The following is an 18,536-nucleotide window of genomic DNA, read 5'->3' as shown; positions in this document are numbered from 1 at the left end:
AGAATACTAGTATGTCAGGACTGGAAGAGAACGTAGAGCTCAGCTGGTTCAAACCCCTAGTTTACTAGGTGGATAATTGAGCGCTACGGAGTCAGCTATATACCACTTTTTGGTGGAGTCAGAAATAGGGGTCAGGACCTCTAACAGGACCTCTAACGCAGAGGTCACCGAGATAGTGCATTCCAGCTCATATGGTTACTCATAGAAGAATCCTTCTCCCAGACCCTCACTCTTTATGTATTTAGTCTTATTCTCATTAAATTCGAATGACAGCAGCTTAATGAGTTTCTACCTGATTTTAAAACAGTAAATAAAACCCAATCTACATAAAGAAGACATAAGAATTGCAAAGGCTTTATAGTCTGGGGGCTTTCAATGCAGGGCAAGCAACATTAAAAAACTCGGTATCCCCAAGAAACTTGATATTCATAACACTGTCCTTGGATCACCAAGAAGGATTAGTATATTTTACCTGAGAAAGCAAGGATTTGGATAAAGCACTTTGACAAACACCCCAATTTTTTAAAAAATCGTAGGTAAAACTCCAGCTACCTGGAAAACTCAGATCATCAAAACAACAAAGCAGCTGAGATGTTCGAGAAAGAGACATTTCAGCTGTGTGCAGACTGGAACTCTCTACAGCAATAAGGCTGGTGTGAGTTTGGCTAGTATCTGCAGGGAAGGGGAAACCATAGCAAAGCCATGATCTCATCTTCTGTTTACACTTCAGTTCCCAAAGCTAGTGATTAATTGTCCTCGTGTTTTGTTGCCAGGGCAAATTATTTTCCTTTAAAGCTCCCACTTATTTTAAATAAATAAACCATTAGTTTCAAAACAGAAGTGTCAAATGTCAAGATACTTTTGACATACTAAGCTAATGAACAAAACAATGAATTCATTAGAAGCTACTAGAGATAGGCAGCCTTTGAGAACTTTCCTTTAAAGAGTGAAAGGCAGCAGACATCATTCTTGGTCAGATTTTTCTCATGCATCTTGGCTAAAACATCAATCTGGAGGATGCAGATAAAAATGCTTCTTTAAAAGGATCGAGATAGGGATAAATGATAGAGTGGTAGGTAAGCAAAGTATGGTAGTCATGTAAATATACCAGCCAGCTACAACACTGTTTCCCAAACCAAGCACACAAAATCTGCTTTAGACAACCAGTTTAGACTCTCTCCTTGGGTCTCTGAGTCTACCCAGGGCCCCTGGCTCTTGCAAAATAGGGAATTCTTTAGCAAATAGGCAATTTTTGCAGCTGAGTCTTAAAAAACTGCAACGATTTTGGGATGATTCCCGTAGTTTTCTGTATTAGTAAGACTACCTATTAAATACAGTTCTGATTACGTGACTTCCCTTTTTTGTTGTTTAGTCGCTCAGCTGTGCCTGACTCTTTTGCAACCCCATGGACTGTAACCCACTAGGCTCCTCTGTCCATGGGATTTCAAATCACTTGTTATGTGATTCAAGGTCAATAATAATCTAGTTTCAACCTATCCCTCCAAATATATATTTTCCTACAATCCCCACAGAATTTCAGGCTTCTCATTGTTCTCAGAATAGGTCTTTCAGTTTTAGTTCTGGATGACAAATATTTATTGGATAACTGCTATATTCTAGGTCCTATTCCATGCACTGAAGATATAACTGTAAAGAAAAGAATCTGAAAAAGAATATGTGTGTGTGTGTAACTGAATCACTTTACACCTGAAACTAACACATTGTAAATAAACCATACTTCAATTAAAAAATAATAATAATAAAAAGCATATTTACATTTTTTTAAATTCCAATTCTAATATAGATAATGTATCATTTTTAAAATAAAGCTCAAATATACCAATAAAAAATAATTAATTAACTAAAAGTCTCACCTTCCCTTAGCTTATATTCCAATGGGGATCCTTTGCCTCCTTCTGAGTACATTCTTCCCAAGACACCTGTCACACTGTATGATGGCTCTGTCTGTTTTCTGCCATCTGAACACTGCTTCCCCATGGGCATGTGCGTGCTCAGTCACTTAGTTGTGTCCGACTTTTTCCGACCCCATGAACTGTAGCCTGCCAGGCTCCTCTGTCCATGGCATTTTCCAGACAAAGAATACTGGAGTGGGTTGCCATTTCCCACTCCAGGGGATCCTCCTGACCCAGGGATCGAACCCAAGTGTCCTGTGTCTCCTGCATTGCCAGGTGGGTTCTTTACTACTGAGAGACCTGGGAAGCCCTTCGGCATGCGCAGCTCAATGGCTTACTCATCTCCCATCGTCCCCACCCCACGCTTTGCTCTGTGGTTGGCACACACTGAATTCTCCATGAATGACTTACATTGTGTATGAAGTTTCTTTTCCTGGAAATGTAAGTTCCTGTTGTATCTAGAATCCATATGTTAAATCTAACCCTGCTGTTTTATTATATATGAAAATTTATTTTAACATTGAATTTTTTTTTAAACAAATAAGCCATTTTTGTTGCCAACAGGACTAACGTGAAGCTACTTCTAATGGACCTAAACAAAATGAATGAAATGGGGACTGGACAGACACACTGGCTTAGGGACCTAAACAAAATGAATGAAACAGGGACTGGACAGACACATTGGCTTAGGGACCTAAACAAAATGAATGAAACAGGGACTGGACAGACACATTGGCTTAAGGACCTAAACAAAATGAATGAAACGGGAAGAGGACAGACACATTGGCTTAACCTATAAGGTGTCTTTCCTCAAATTCCAGAATTCCTAAGCCTCTTTCTTTGGGCTTCCCAGGCTGCCTGGTCCACTTGTGGGAAGCCCCTCTGTCTTTTCTCCTTGAGACCAGCAGAGAAGCTAATTTGGGAAGCTGCACATCTTATTCCCTTTCTTTTTGACCCTAAAGGTAGAAACTGAAGAGCAGGTGTTGGCAACCTTCTGTGGCAGGGAGACCACGGACACAGAACAAACCCCTGGCCAGGAAGTGGTCCTCTCCCCCGGCTCCTTTATGTCCATCACTTTCCGGTCAGATTTCTCTGATGAAGAGCGATTCACAGGATTTGATGCCCACTACATGGCTGTGGGTAAGTTGGAGACGTGGGTGACTCATCCCCACGTCTCCCTTTCTCTCTCAAAATAAAAGTGCCTTGTGCTCTCTTCTTTAAAATGAACACCTACTACATAAATTCTACCACTAATGTCTTGCTGCATTTGGTCTATCGCACATCTGTCCATCTTTCTATCCTCTATCCATCAATTCATCTTTTTTGACACATTTCAAAATAAATTGCAGACATCAGTACTCTTCTTCCTAAATACTTTAGCATGCATATTGTTTATCTAGGGTCCAACAGCTATTCACAGTTTTTTCTTTTCATGTAAAATCTATATATTCAATGAAATACATAAATCTTAAGTACAATTGTTAAGCTTTGAAAAATTTATATTTGTAACTAAATCCCTAACAAGATGTTGAGCTTTACCCTTAACCCCCAAAGTTCCTTTATGCTCGTTTCCAATTACACCACACTCCTATCTCCCTAGAGGTCACCACAGCAGTCCTGATTTTTTTCCACCACCATAGATTAGTTTTGCCTCTTGCAAAACCTCACATAAATGAACACATACAGATTATATTTTGGAGATGAGAAATATTTTACTCAGCATAAAGTCTTTGATATTTATTTATGTTGTTCCAATTCATTAGTAACTGTTTCTTTTCCTGGCAGAGTAATTTTCCATTATATAAATATACTACAATCTATTTATCCATTCTCCTATTGACAGACACCTGGGTTCTATCCATTTTTTGGCTCCCATTAATAAAATTTCCACAAACCTTTTTGTACAAGCCATTTTGTAAACATATGTTTTCATATGTTTCACTTCTGTGGGGTATATATTAATATCTAGGAGCAAAATTGCTTAATTATAGTGTAGGTGTACATTTAGTTCTATAAGAAATTGTCAGACTTTTTCCACAGTGTTTGCATCATTTTGTATCCCTCCACCAATGTATGAGAGTTCTGGCTGCTCTATATCCTCACCAACATTTGATGTCATCAATTAAAAAAAAAAAAAAATTTAACCATTCCAGAGGGCACGTAGTGGTACTTCATTGTGGTTTTAATTTGCATTTTCCTGGCCCCTAGTGATGCTGAATATCTTTTCATGTGTAAGCTTCTTGGCCATTCCTGTATCTTTTGGGAAGAAATGTGTGTTCAAATTGGGTTGAGAACATACATCTCTTTATATTTCCAATGCCTAAGATAGGGCTTGACCCACCTTAGAGACTTAGAGAGAGAGAAGCAACATGGACAAGAGGTTAAAAACCCAGATTTTAGAGCAGCCCACCTTGATTTGAAAGAGGACTCCACTTACTATCTGTGTGACGTGGAGTAAGTTCTTTAACGGCTCCAAGTCTCAGTTGCCTCATCTATAAAAAGGGGGTCATAACCGTCCTGCTTGCTGTCATCACAACTGTCAGAGAACAGTGGCACCACCCCGAGTCAGGTTGCCCAGGTCTGACCAGGCTGTCTGTGACCTTGGGCAAGTTTCCTCATTTGTCACTGGAGGCTCAGGGGAGGCTTCCATGAGAGAAGGCAGGTATCTCCCAACACAGTGAGTGGCCCCAGCGAGTGCCCTGTGAATGTTGGCTGTTCTCCTCACCATCGCGCTTGAACGGGTTGTGAGAGGCTCTACCCGCCCTGCAGACGTGGACGAGTGCACGGAGCGGGAGGACGAGGAGCTGTCCTGTGACCACTACTGCCACAACTACATCGGCGGCTACTACTGCTCCTGTCGCTTCGGATACATCCTCCACACGGACAACAGGACGTGCCGAGGTGGGGCCCAGCACCGCTGCTGTGCATCACCGTGAGCAGTCAGACTTCCCAGTAAGATGAGGGGAGGCTCAGAGGCAGGACCGGCAGGCAGTAGGAACAATTAAAAATGAAACCAGATCACAAGGATAAAGATGCTGAAATGCCCACCAGCCTGGAAGTCAGGGTCAGATTCTCAGAGAACTGCATTTGAGAAGCCCTGGCCTCTGGACCATCTTTCTTCCCGGGGAGCAGGGCTTTCTGCTCTTTAGTCCCTATTTCCTCTCCTCCTGTAAGTAACAGGCCGAGTCAAGGGAAAACCCAGGTTTCCCAGTCCTGAACCCTGAACTAGATTTTACCCATCAGCTCCTTTTTTTCTGCTCTTCCCTGGCCTCTCACTTTTATATTGTGATAGAGAGAACCCAGTGAAAGTGAGAGAAGGGGAGAGGGGCAAAGATAAGACAGCAAGAAAACATCCCTTTCCTTTTTGCTCCCTATGCTTTCCCCTCTCATCCACATGCCTTCTCTGCCATAGTATCCAGGCTGAGGAGGGGAGGGAGAAATAGGAGGACTCAGACATTTCCACCAGGACCTCCTGTCTAGCGGGTAATACCCACATAGGCAAATGATGAAATGTAATAAAAGTGTTGTAAACGAAGTGTGGGTGTGGCACCAGTCAGACCTGAGTCTGTACCAAGTGAGCAAGCACTTCCCAGAGATGATGCCCTTGATAAAGGAAAAAGGACAAGGAAAAGGAGGGCACGACAGGCAGAGAGCACAGCTTCTGCAAACCTTCAGAAGCGTGACAGGATTCGGAATGTTTGGGGAACTGCCAGTAGATCAGTATGACTGCGGGGTAAGGGTGTGGGTCCTAGAAAGACCACCCGGAAGCTGAGTGAGGGAGCGTTGGGGGAGGGCATGCTAGAAACAGGATTTCTTTTCCTTCCTCCTTCAAAATCTTCTACTTCCAAATAAAACCCATCAGTATGAAGCAGGCACATACAGGAGTTTTCTTGAAGAGGGTTATATTTTCCATGGTTTTCATTCAGTAAGTATTTATTGAGTATCTACCATGTGCTGAGCACAGAGGGGCTAAGACTGAGCAATGTTTCTGAATCCTGTTTTTCATTTTTGCTTCTGCCCCCGCCAAGAGCCTTTTTAAACATTCTCTTCCTAATTGTCTCACCCAGGAAATTTAATACCACAAACACGCTGTATGTATGTTTATGTACTATATGTCTGCCTGTGTGTTATGCATAAAAAGAGTAACAACTTCCCCTCTCTAAGAACCAATTTTGGCCCCTCTGGGAGCAATGTCATCCCCATGAAAATGCTTGGGGTAGAATATTAAAGCACAAGGATTCAGAGACCACTCTAAATCTTGTTCTGTAGCTTGTAACTGAGAGACGTTAGGGTTAGCTATGCCCCCTTTCTGGGCCACAGTTTTCTCATTTACAAATGACCAGAAAAAACTGACATGCCAGATCCAAGGACAATGGTTCAGTGGCATGTAACAGGGCCTTTGCAGGGTTAAGCCATGGCCAGGATCCAAGACACTGGTTGCTGGGTTGCAGCTGTGATGGGGAATAGAGTGGACTCCCTGAACTCAGGGAACTTAGGAGTTTTGTGGGGGCAGGAAAATCCACTGAGAAATACATTTCACAATGGTAAGCAGTGGTGAGTAGCATGAAGAGAAACAAAGCAAGGCCAGGGGCCAGAGAGCGAGGGTATGTGTGACGGTCTTGTGTTAATGAGGGGTCAAGAGTGGCTTTGAGCAGAGAGCTCATGGAGTCCTGAGAGCAGCACAAAAGAGAAGATCCTCCCCCTGACCACACATCTCAATACCTTTCATCTGAGACCCGTCATGCCCCACACCAAGATCGGAGAATTGGACAAAAAGGCATATCACACTCACTGCCTTTGAGTCTTAACCCTGCAAATTACTTGGTTGTGTGACCTTGAGTAAATCTCTTCCCCTTACTGAACTTCAGTTTCCCCATCTGTAAAATGGAGATAGTGACTCCTTCCCCCACTTGCCTCTCAGAACCACTGTGAAAATTGTACCATAGCAGATAAGAAAGGGGAGGCTGTGGCCATGAGCGTGGTGTACCACTTTTCTCCCATGTGTTTCCCGCAGTGGAGTGCAGTGACAACCTCTTCACCCAGCGGACCGGCGTGATCACCAGCCCTGACTTCCCCAACCCTTACCCCAAGAGCTCTGAATGCCTCTACACCATTGAGCTAGAGGAGGGTTTCATGATCAGCCTGCAGTTTGAGGACATTTTCGACATTGAGGACCATCCTGAGGTGTCCTGCCCCTATGACTACATCAAGGTAAGACAACAGTGGCCACAGGCCCCGGGGATGCTGACAAATCTTGGCTAAATTGGGAAAATTGACATTCTCTACCTTCTTCCAGGATCGGGGGCCAAGCAGGTGGTTTCCTAAAAAGTAATTATTTAAAATAACATCTACCACCTTAATTGGACCCTGTCTAGGGAACTTCCCTCATCCCAAACCAGCCCTTTGCCCCACCTGCAAAATCCCTTCTGCCAGGTAACATAACATCATCATGAAGTGACACCAGGGTGAAGATCATGGGGACCATCTTAGAAATCTGTCCGTGTGTGTTAGTCACTTAGTTGTGTCCAACTCTAGTGGACTGTAATCCACCAGGCTCCTCTATCCATGGAATTTTTCCAGGCAAGAATACTGGAGTGGGTTTCCTCCTCCAGGAGATCTTTCCAACCCAGGGATGGAACCTGGGTCTTCCACATTACAGGCAGAGTCTTTACCATCTGAGCCACAAGGAAGACCCAGAACTCTGTCTACCATACATTATATCCCAGGAGCTATGTTATGAGCTTATCCTTAGGCAGGTAACCTCTAGGGTATTCACTGTCCCCCCTCACCACAGTAAGGGTGACAAGATGAAAATGCACCCAGGATTATAGAAGTCATCAAATGAGAGTTAAGATGTACTGGTCCTCAGAGGAGGAAGGAGAAAGAGTTAAAGCAGAGGCAAGACCCAGGTCTGGGGGCTGGAAATCTGGACCAGCCCAGAGTGCCTCTTCCTTCTCTCCATCTCCGCTGCTTCTACCTGAGTCCAAACCCTGCTCTTTCTGGTCAGCTGCAAAGCTACCTGGAGGGTTTTCTGCCATCCACTCTTGCTGTGCATGATATGTTCTTTTCTAGCATCCAGGGTAAATTTTATAAAAGCCAGGCTATATCAAGATTGTACTTGGAATAAACACGAATTCCTCAACACAGTATGGCCCATGGCTGCCGTCCCATCCTCAAGCCAAAGCATTCCCTCTCCTCCAGCCTCACTGGCTTCCTTCCTGCTCTTGATTCTTACCAGGCTCTTTCCTACTTTTGGCCTCAACCTTTATATACATTGCTTTCCCTGCCTGGAAACTATCCTCCCCTCCTCTCCAAATGACAAGCTCCTACTCATCCTACATGTTTCAAATCCAACATTACTTCCATGAAGAGGCCTTTTCTAAATACCTATTTAAAATTATTATCTGTTATACTGAAGCTTCCCTGGTCGTACAGTGGTAAAGAATCCACCTACAATTCAGGAGACATGTGCAGGAGACAGGGGTTTGATCCCTGGGTAGGGAAAATCCCCTAGAGAAGGAAATGGCAACCCACTCCAGTATTCTTGCCTGGAAAATTCCATGGACAGAGGAGACTGGTGGGCGGCAGTGCATGGGCTCACAAAAGAGTTGAACATGACTTAGCAACTAAACAACACCTATTATATTAATGATGAATTACATAGACTACATAGATTTTACTACTTAAATTATAAACAGAGCATACATTTATGTTATATATGTATATGTATATCACCCTGATTATTTTTGCGATACTTACCACAGCTGGTAATTTTTTTTATTATTATTATCTATTAGTCTGCCCCGACTAGACTGCAGGGTCCTTGCGAGCAGGGCCTTTTCTGTCCTGTGCATCTGGACAGGGCTCTGCCCCTCTCTGAACCATAATATGTTCATCTCTGAGACAAGGATACTCAACCTGCCTTGTCCACTTCCAAGGTGATTGTAATTTGTGAATGGGAGTGTGGAGATGGAACCCTTTGGTGAATGGTAATGCCCACTAAGAATGTGAGTGAACACCATGGACTCACATGGAAGCTTCCAGAAAACCCAGGGTGCAAAGTAGAGATGATCCCAGAAGCAGTCACTGCCACTCAGGTGTGACCCTGCTTTTTTTCTATCTCACCCCTCACAGATTAAAGCTGGTCCAAAAGTTCTGGGGCCCTACTGTGGAGAGAAAGCCCCAGAACCCATCAATACCCAGAGCCACAGCGTACAGATCCTATTCCACAGCGACAACTCAGGGGAGAACCGGGGCTGGAGGCTGTCGTACAGGGCAACAGGTAACACAGCCTCTCCCCTCCTGGGTCAACCTGCCTTCTATGCTCAGCCCTCAGGGCATAGCAGCCAGGGAGTGTGAGGGGGTGCTGGCCTGGGGCTCCTCCAGGGATGTGGCAGGACGCCCAACCCTGCCACTGAGCAGCTTGGGACCAAGGCAGATTCCCTCTGCTGACTAGTTTCTCATCTATAAATGGGGTAAAGGGCAGCAATGATGGTGGTTTTGGATAAGGTATTTTCAAAACTGGCTGCACTTCAGAATCATGTGGGGACATTTTTAAAAACAAAAAGCATATATGCATTAGTATATGACACTTGTTTTTCTCTTTCTGACTTACTTCACTCTGTATGACAGATTTTAGGTCCATCCACATCTCTACAAATGACCAAGTTTTGTTCCTTTTTATGTCTGAGTAATATTCTGTTGTATGCATGTATCACATCTCATTTCTCCATTCATCTGTTGATGCACATTTAGGGTGTTTCCATGTCCTGCTATTATAAATAGTGCCGCAGTGAACATTGGGGCGCACATGTCATTTTGAATTATGGTTTTCTCAGAGTATATGCCCCAGGGAAAATGGTACAGATGAACCTATTTCCAGGGCAGGAATAGAGATGTTGACATAAGAGGATAGACCTGCAGACATGGGGTCGGGGGAAGGGGAGGGTGGAACAAATTGGGGGATTAGGATTGACATATATGTACTACCATATCTAAAATAGATAGTTCATGGGAACCTGCTATAAAGCACAGGAAACTCAACTCGGTGCTCTGTGGTGGCCTAGATAGATAGCATGGGGGAGAGGGGTGGAGGTAGGTCCGAGAGGGAGGGGATAAATGTATACATATAGCTGATTCACTTTGTTGTACAACAGGAATCAATACCACATTGTAAAGCAATTAGGCTCTAATAAAATAAATAATTTTTTTAAAACTATTAAAAAAAAGCCAGGACATGGAAGCAACCTAGATGTCCATCAGCAGATGAATGGATAAGAAAGCTGTGGTACATATATGCAATGAAGTATTACTCAGCCATTAGAAAGAATACATTTGAATCAGTTCTAATGAGGTGGATGAAACTGGAGCCTATTATACAGAGTGAAGTAAGCCAGAAAGAAAAACACCAATATAGTATACTAACACATATATATGGAATTTAGAAAATGGTAACGATAACCCTGTATTCGAGACAGCAAAAGAGACACAGATGTATTGAACAGTCTTTTGGACTCTGTGGGAGAGGGCAAGGGTGGGATGACATGGGAGAATGGCATTGAAACATGTAAATTATCATAAGTGAAACGAATCACCAGTCCAGGTTCAATGTATGAGACAGGGTGCTCAGGGCTGGTGCACTGGGATGACCCAGAGGGATGGGATGGGGAGGGAAGTGGGAGGGGGGTTCAGGATGGGGAACACATGTACACCCATGGCTGATTCATGTCAATGTATGGCAAAACCAATACAATATTGTAAAGTAAAATAATAAATAAATTAATTAAAAAAGAAAAAAAAAAACTATAATTTAAAAAAAAACAAAAAACAGTTTCCAGAACTTCACACTGTGATTGACTAGGCCTGGAGAGGATCCTTCCAGCCCCAGGCCTTCCAAAGTCTGGGGCAGAAATTTGGGTGTGAGCCTCTAGCACAAAATGTTTCATCATAGTGACTTGCCTCCTTGTGCACCCAGAGTGACAAAGCCCATAGGCCTCATTGCCCAATACCTTGAGGCACCCAGTCCTGGTCCAAACCCTGCTGGAGTTACTTGACCCAAGGGACCTGCAGTAACTGGAGGAAGAGGGGCAGTGCAAGGACCACAGCTGGGTGTGACTAATACAGTGCAAAGACGCTATATCCTGGCCTTGGCTCATCACCAGCTTCAGTGCCTGCTCGTGGGGAGAGGCAGCAAGAGGATATTAATGAAGGAGAGTTTATCCAGGAAATACATCAGGCATAGGAATTCTATCCAATTTAGCCTTTTGAAGTGTAAATCACAGTCTCTCTAGCACTGTGAAGAATGATCTTGGGAAGAAAGAGTGGGGTCATCATGAGTGGCCCAAAAGAGCCAACTACTCCCACTGAGTAAAAATTTCAGGGGTGTAAATTTCAGCTGAATATGAAAATTCTGTTCCTCTCATTGGAGGAGTTTAGGTACACAGTGGTAGGTACTGAGCTCCTTGTCCCTGAAGGAATGTCCCACAGGTCTACTGTGGGAAAGGAAACATTAGACAAGAGTTATACCCAGACATTTAATACCTTTTCCTACCCTGAGTTTTGATGAGATCATCTGGCAAACCACCTCATTTTACAGATGAGGAAATAAAGGTCCACGTTGGAAAATGACCTGCTCAAGCGTCCAAAGTAAGCCTTCTTCAGGGCCTGGTAGGTCTAGGCCCCCATACCCTGGGGGTGTGGTTTTCATGTGTTTTTTTCCACCTCCATCAGACCTTCAATTCTAGGGAATGGCTTCTTATGACCACACTTTCCTTTGTTTTCTTACCTACTCCTTTCATTGCTCCCCACCAGGGAATGAGTGCCCCAAGTTGCAGCCTCCTATCCATGGGAAAATCGAACCCTTGCAAACCACGTATTCCTTCAAAGACCAGGTGCTCATCAGCTGTGACACAGGCTACAAAGTGCTGAAGGTACAGGGTCCTGCCAGAGGAGGGGTGGGTCTCCAGGCTGGAGAAATTCCCCAGAGCCTCCCAGGGCAGATGGGCTTCCAGAGCTTGTCCTGGTCCCACCACAGTATTTCCGAGCTTTCCCACAGTGCACCAAAAATTCCAGCCTTCTGAAAATTCAAAGCATGTGTCCCAGACTCTCCCTTCTGAAAGTGGCACAAAAGTCCAAGCAAAATATCCATTCAGCCCGACAGTCAGTACAAACAGCCTTAACAAAGTTCATCAGGCTTACCGGGTAGCCCTGGGACAGAAGCTGAGCTTTAAAAGGTGGGCAGGTAAGCATTGCTCATTCTCTGAAACAGTGGTTCTCCTAGGAATCCTCTGGTTAGCTTAACAAAACCACCTCCCAGGCCCCACCCGAGGTCAGTTAAAACAGATCTCTGGGGCTGAGCCCGTGAGCATTTTGTCTGTTAAGTTGCCCGGGTGAGTCCAATGTAAGCCAAGTTAGTGGACTGCTGTTCTCATGGAATGATAATCCAAGTGGGGTCCCCCCCACACCAGCACGTCACTAGTTAGAAATGCAAGGTCTTTGTCCCCAGGCCAGAGCCGCTGATTCAGAAACTCTGGGAGGGGGGCCTGGGACACTGATGCTCACTGAGTGAGGTTTGAGAGCCACGGCTCTGAAGAAGGAGTCACCAGTATAGGTGTCCCTTTGCAGGCAGCTGCCCAGCCCCCAACCAACACCCCCCTCCACCCCGCCCTGGCAGTAGGTGTCTCTCCAGAGTAGGAACGGGGGCCATGAACTCAGGGTCTGTCCTCCCCTTGACTTCAAGCCCCGGGAGGCCCCCGTTGGGAAAGCCCAGTGGAGAACAGCCAGCTCTGGAGGGTGAGCTGGTTACACTGGGAAACAGCCACCAACCCACCCCCTCCTCCTTCCCTCACCTTCTTCATGTTTCTTCCTAGGATAACGTGGAGATGGACACATTCCAGATGGAGTGTCTGAAGGACGGCACGTGGAGTAACAGGATTCCCACCTGTAAAAGTAAGAAAACACTATTGGCTGGTTATAAGGGTCATGAGCCCCCAGCACTGGGAGGATGTGAGCAGAGCCCACACGGGGTCGGGGGAGCCTGGCAAGCACACCCTGAGAGGGATGGGGCAGGAATTTTACAGACACAGTGCGGTTCGATGAAAAGCTCTCAAATGTTCCTTTCAGCAGTAAGGTGTTAGGATTTCAAAAGACACTGCTTGTGAGTGCCAGTTTGCTTTCTAAATATGAATTTTACCTCTGCCTGCAGGCAGGTTGCCAAAGTTGCTAGAGGAATAGCTTGTCTCCACATTTGAAACTAGCTCTGGCATTTGCTTATATAGGACACTATTTTGGCGCTGGTGACCTTGACAATCTTTATGTGGCGATCAGCCGTGTACACTGTCTCCTGGGACGGCTGTGAAGGGAGGGTGTGGTGAGGTCAGCCCAATGGACCTGCGTGAAGCAGGGGACTCAGCTCTGCATGGGTTCTTGGAACCCAGAGTTCTTGCCTTGGCTCTGTTCCTAACCCATGCTGTGATCATGGACAAGATCCTTCACCTCAGCTATAAAAAGGTTTGGACTAGCCTTAATATTCCAGAATATATCCCGGTGGTTCTGAAATAATGCGATCCACATAAATCCTCCAGTAAGTTTTGTAAAAATACAAATTGCCAGCCACCACACCTTCTCCCGCTACCCAGGTGATTTCAACTCAAGACTTATAAGGACCACAGTTTTAAAGGACATCTGTGGTAACAGTGATGGGAGGAGGCATAGTGACAGAAAATGAAAGAGCAGAAGGGAAGGAGGGGAGGAGGATTTATTTTTGAATGGAAAGGAGAGACGTCAAGAACTAGAGTGGGTCCCCACCCAGCCCCAGCCCCATTTCATGACCCTATATAAACTTTGAAGTGCTATTCCCTTCCCTTGTCCTAAACGACTCGGGTCCAGTAAGCAGATGGATGCACTCTCAAGGGGACACTCTCAGGGGTCTCCCTTGAGGCAAATCCCAGGCATAATTTTGGAGCGGAAAGTGCTTATTTTAAATTTTCTTTTTAATGTGACATTGTGGCTGGAGTCAGAGCCCAGTGTAGGAAAGAGGGGCATTTTATGACTCCAACAAAAAGTTTCATCAGATGTTCACTGGCTGCCTATGCAGAAGTCGGAAAAGACAAGGTCCAGACGATAAAGAACTCAAATGCCAGCAGACACTTGGCCGCCGCCTCCAGCAGGTGGCTCCCGTGTGGTGCTGCGACTGAGGCCTTTGTGAAGCACTCTGCAGGACAAGGCAAGGGAGCGTTCTGAAGGAGACGGAGGATGAGGGGTAGAAAGGACAGGATCTCGCTTTGGAGACAAGTTCTAGATTCCAATCCAGACTCCACCAGTTCAGCATCCCTGAACCACTGGCTCATCCTCATTTGGCCTCAGTTTCCCGCATTGTTGATGGTTCTGAGGACTAACTGAGATTCAGGTTCAATCCCTGGGTCGGGAAGTTCCCCTGGAGGAGGAAATGGCAACCCACTCCAGTATTCTTGCCTGGATGATCCCATGGACAAGGGGAGCCTGGCAGGCAACAGTCCACGGGGTCAAAAGGAGTCGGACATGACTGAGCGACTGAGCGCAACAACTGAATTAATGTACACATCACACCTAAGGTGCACCAGGAGTAAGTAAAAACTCAATAAAAGCTTGTTTATCCCCATCCAACCGCCTCTGTAAGACGAGGTTTTGGTCTCTCTTTCACACTTTTGGAAATTTTGGTAATAATTTTTTTCCCTAGTGAGACACACACTTTTTATTGTAACAGAAGTGTTGATAGAGTAGGGCAACTCATGTGTTTGATGGTACTCTTATGTGACATGTTAATATACAAAAGTATCAGGAAAAGAGGAATTTTTTCCTTCCTAATATGGCCTGGTTCTCCCACCATAGCCTAGATCAGGACTAGTAGACTCCGCTCTCAGACACACCGGCATCTCTGCTTGTTCACTGAGTTGGTATTTATTGAGCACTTTTGTTCCAGGCATGTGCCGCGTCCTAGGAGAGATGCAAAGGCAAAAAAAACTGAGAAGTTGAGAGTCCCCAGGGAAAGGGGTTGAGAGCAGACAGGAAGAAACTTGCATGGGAACAGGAAGTGGGAATTATGGGTTGTGGTCCTGGCCCTGCCTCCACCTGCTGTGATGACTCCAAACAAGTCTTGCTCTGCTCCGATGCCATCTGTCAAATGAGGGTTTGGAACAGATGAATGCAAAGCTTGCTTAGGGAGCAGAATGTTATCATTGCCGCAAGCCAGGACTTATGACTGTGCGAATTCTCAGAATGGTACACATCCCACAATCCCAAGCTGTCCTTCACACTGACTGTACCTGCACTGTGCATTCTTAATCAATTCTGGTGGAGCGATTTCTGTATTTCCTGCATAAACTGTTTCTGCTTTGCTTGCTAATTTTTCTTTCTCTTCTTTCTCTCCCTTCTCTCTGCTTCCTTTCTCTGCAACTCCTAACCCCTCTTTGATCTTCATCATGGTGGCAGAAACGGAAAAGGATGTGGAAAGCGAACCTGAGTCAGAGCAAGTGGCAGAGTGAATGCTGGGACCCCACACTGTGCAGACATCCAGGAATGGAACACTCACAAGACCCCGGGTCCCAGGGCTTCTCCATCCCTCCCCATCCTGCCAACACTCCATTTCCCATTTCAGTGCGGACTAGAATGGACGCTGAACAAGGCAACACAGGCCCAAGCAGTTGAAACTGCCTCGTGTATGAGAACAACTCTCCTTTTGAGGGTTCACCCATCATTTAAACATTATGCTGGAAAATAATGAAAAGACAATGGGGGATTTCTTTTTTAGCACTTCTGTGTGGACTATACTCTTCTCAAAGGAAAAATGGCTTTGATTCTAGAGACACTTGATTTAATTTATATTCAAACGCTTAGGAGGACCAGGTCAAAGTGAGCCCTGATTTATATTCCACACTTCAAGGTTAAATGGGCCGGAGTCACTTTGTGACTTTAATATTTGTACCTGTTGCTACTTTCTTAACAACCCTGAGGAGGTGAAGTTAACAATAACTCATATAGTGTGGGTTTTTAGGAAACCTAGATCTAGTCTCATGCCCAAAAGTTTCTCTCCCACCTGTACCTAAAATGGGGCTAAAATATCATCAGAAGATCTTTCCTCTGGGGTTTACAAAGTTTGCATTTCTGAAAATTTCCTAATTAAAGTTTTTCAAAAGATAGGCATCAGACTTGAAAACAGCAGTGTTCAGCTTTGGAGTCATAGGACATCACTGGGTTATAAATAATGATGAAGAAGGGGCTGCAGAGGTTGGGAATCTCTGCTTCAGCCTGAAAATCTGGGTAGGCATATCAGAGAATCCCTGCATTACACCGTGACTGCTTATTAGTTTATTCGCTGATTGAATGGCCTCTTGATGAGAGCAGAATCCTGCAAAGTTGGCCAAAGAAAGATGCAGAGACTGAAGTGCCATCCTAGGTCAAGGGTGCCCCTGAGAGAGGAGCTGGGCAAGCACTAAAAATAATCATCAGTTGAATCAATATTTTTAACAGCACAAAGATAACAGATCTTGCACTCAGTGTGATAGAGGGGATCATCATGTAGGCAGAAGACAGGATATGAACCCAAATAATTACAATACCAGGAAACAAAAGATACATGCGTTAGAGAGTGAAGAATAAAGGGCCATGCAAAGAAAAATGAGGAAGCAGCTGTATCCAATTAAAAGAATGAGACAACTCTTTCAAGAAGGAGCAATGTTTGATCAAGGCCAAAGGGTAGGCAGAGCATGAACCACAGGGTTTCCCTGTGTGGGAAGCAGCCGCACAGGGAAGGGGTCCTTGACGCTGGAGTACAAGGCACCACGGGAGGGATGAAGGTGGGGCTGGGGTCAGGGTGGGGTGGGCTGGGCATTTCTGGATCTTGAGGGCCAGGTGAACCAATGGTGTGTGGTTACCTAGGATGCCCCTCAGTTCCGTTCAGTTCAGTCACTCAGTCATGTCCGACTCTTTGCGACCCATGAATCGCAGCACGCCAGGCCTCCCTGTCCATCACAAACTCCCGGAGTTTACTCAAACTCAGGCCCATCGAGTCGGTGATGCATCCAGCCATCTCATCCTCTGTCGTCCCCTTCTCCTCCTGCCCCCAATCCCTCCAAGCATCAGGGTCTTTTCCAATGAGTCAACTCGTCGCATGAGGTGGCCAAAGTATTGGAGTTTCAGCTTCAGCATCAGTCCTCCCAATGAACACCCAGGACTGATCTTTAGGATGGACTGGTTGGATCTCCTTGCAGTCCAAGGGACTCTCAAGAGTCTTTTCCAACACCACAGTTCAAAAGCATCAATTTTTCGGCACTCAGCTTTCTTCACAGCTTTATCCCATCCATACATGACCACTGGAAAAACCATAGCCTTGACTAGATGGACCTTTGTTGGCAAAGTAATGTCTCTGCTTTTTAATATGCTATCTAGGTTGGTCATCACTTTCCTTCCAAGGAGTAAACACCTTTTAATTTCACGGCTGCAATCACCATCTGCAGTGATTTTGGAGCCCCCCAAAATAAAGTCTGACACTGTTTCCACTGTTTCCCAATCTATTTCCCATGAGGTGATGGGACCAGATGCCATGACCTTAGTTTTCTAAATGTTGAGCCAACTTTTTCACTCTCCTCTTTCACTTTCATCAAGAGGCTTTTCAGTTCCTCTTCACTCTCTGCCATAAGGGTGGTGTCATCTGCATATCTGAGGTTATTGATATTTCTCCCAGCAATCTTGATTCCAGCTTGTGCTTCTTCCAGCCCAGCGTTTCTCATAATGTACTCTGCATAGAAGTTAAATAAGCAGGGTGACAATATACAGCCTTGACCTACTCCTTTTCCTATTGGGAACCAGTCTGTTGTTCCATGTCCAGTTCTAACTGTTGCTTCCTGACCTGCATACAGGTTTCTCAAGAGGCAGGTTGGGTGGTCTGGTATTCCCATCTCTTTCAGAATTTTCCACAGTTTATTGTGATCCACACAAGGTTTTGATCCAAACGAAGGTTTGGGCGTAGTCAATAAAGCAAAAATAGATGTTTTTCTGGAACACTTCTTGCTTTTTTGATGATCCAGCGGATATTCGCAATTTGATCTCTGGTTCCTCTGCCTTTTCTAAAACCAGCTTGAACATCTGGAAGTTCTCAGTTCACGTATTGCTGAAGCCTGGCTTGGAGAATTTTGAGCATTACTTACTAGTGTGTGAGATGAGTGCAATTGTGCGGTAGTTTGAGCATTCTTTGGGATTGCCTTTCGTAGGGATTGGAATGAAAACTGACCTTTTCCAGTCCTGTGGCCACTGCTGAGTTTTCCAAATTTGCTGGCATATTGAGTGCAGCACTTTTACAGCATCATCTTTCAGGATTTGAAATAGCTCAACTGGAATTCCATCATATCCACTAACTTTGTTCGTAGTGATGCTTCCTAAGGCCCACTTGACTTCACATTCCAGGATGTCTGGCCCTAGGTGAGTGATCACACCATAGGATGCCCCTAGACTGTGTCAAAGCATCTTCAGGATGGCAGATCAAGAAAGGCATGTCTGAAGGAAAACAAATGACAGCAGAGTGAGAGTAAAGACAGGGTGTGGGTAGCAGAGCCCAACCCAGAAACTAACGAGAAAGGGAGGCCAAGGGAA

General features: G+C 45.1%; 1 protein-coding gene across 1 annotated transcript in view; it reads left to right on the top strand.

The window, feature by feature from the left end:
- The window catches only part of MASP1 (MBL associated serine protease 1), a 55,310-nt gene that overhangs the window by 26,476 nt on the left and 10,298 nt on the right, over positions 1-18,536 (top strand). The window contains exons 3-8 of the mRNA XM_061166793.1: positions 2,876-3,053; positions 4,683-4,814; positions 6,928-7,124; positions 9,048-9,195; positions 11,724-11,842; positions 12,782-12,860. Of these exons, the coding sequence (XP_061022776.1) occupies positions 2,876-3,053; positions 4,683-4,814; positions 6,928-7,124; positions 9,048-9,195; positions 11,724-11,842; positions 12,782-12,860 (853 nt within the window). The remainder of the gene's footprint in view (positions 1-2,875; positions 3,054-4,682; positions 4,815-6,927; positions 7,125-9,047; positions 9,196-11,723; positions 11,843-12,781; positions 12,861-18,536) is intronic.

Source organism: Dama dama, chromosome 19 (assembly GCF_033118175.1).
Source record: "Dama dama isolate Ldn47 chromosome 19, ASM3311817v1, whole genome shotgun sequence".
NCBI classification, from domain to species: domain Eukaryota; kingdom Metazoa; phylum Chordata; class Mammalia; order Artiodactyla; family Cervidae; genus Dama; species Dama dama.
The sequence above is the reverse complement of the archived record's forward strand: the minus strand, read 5'-3'. Positions and strand labels throughout refer to the sequence as shown.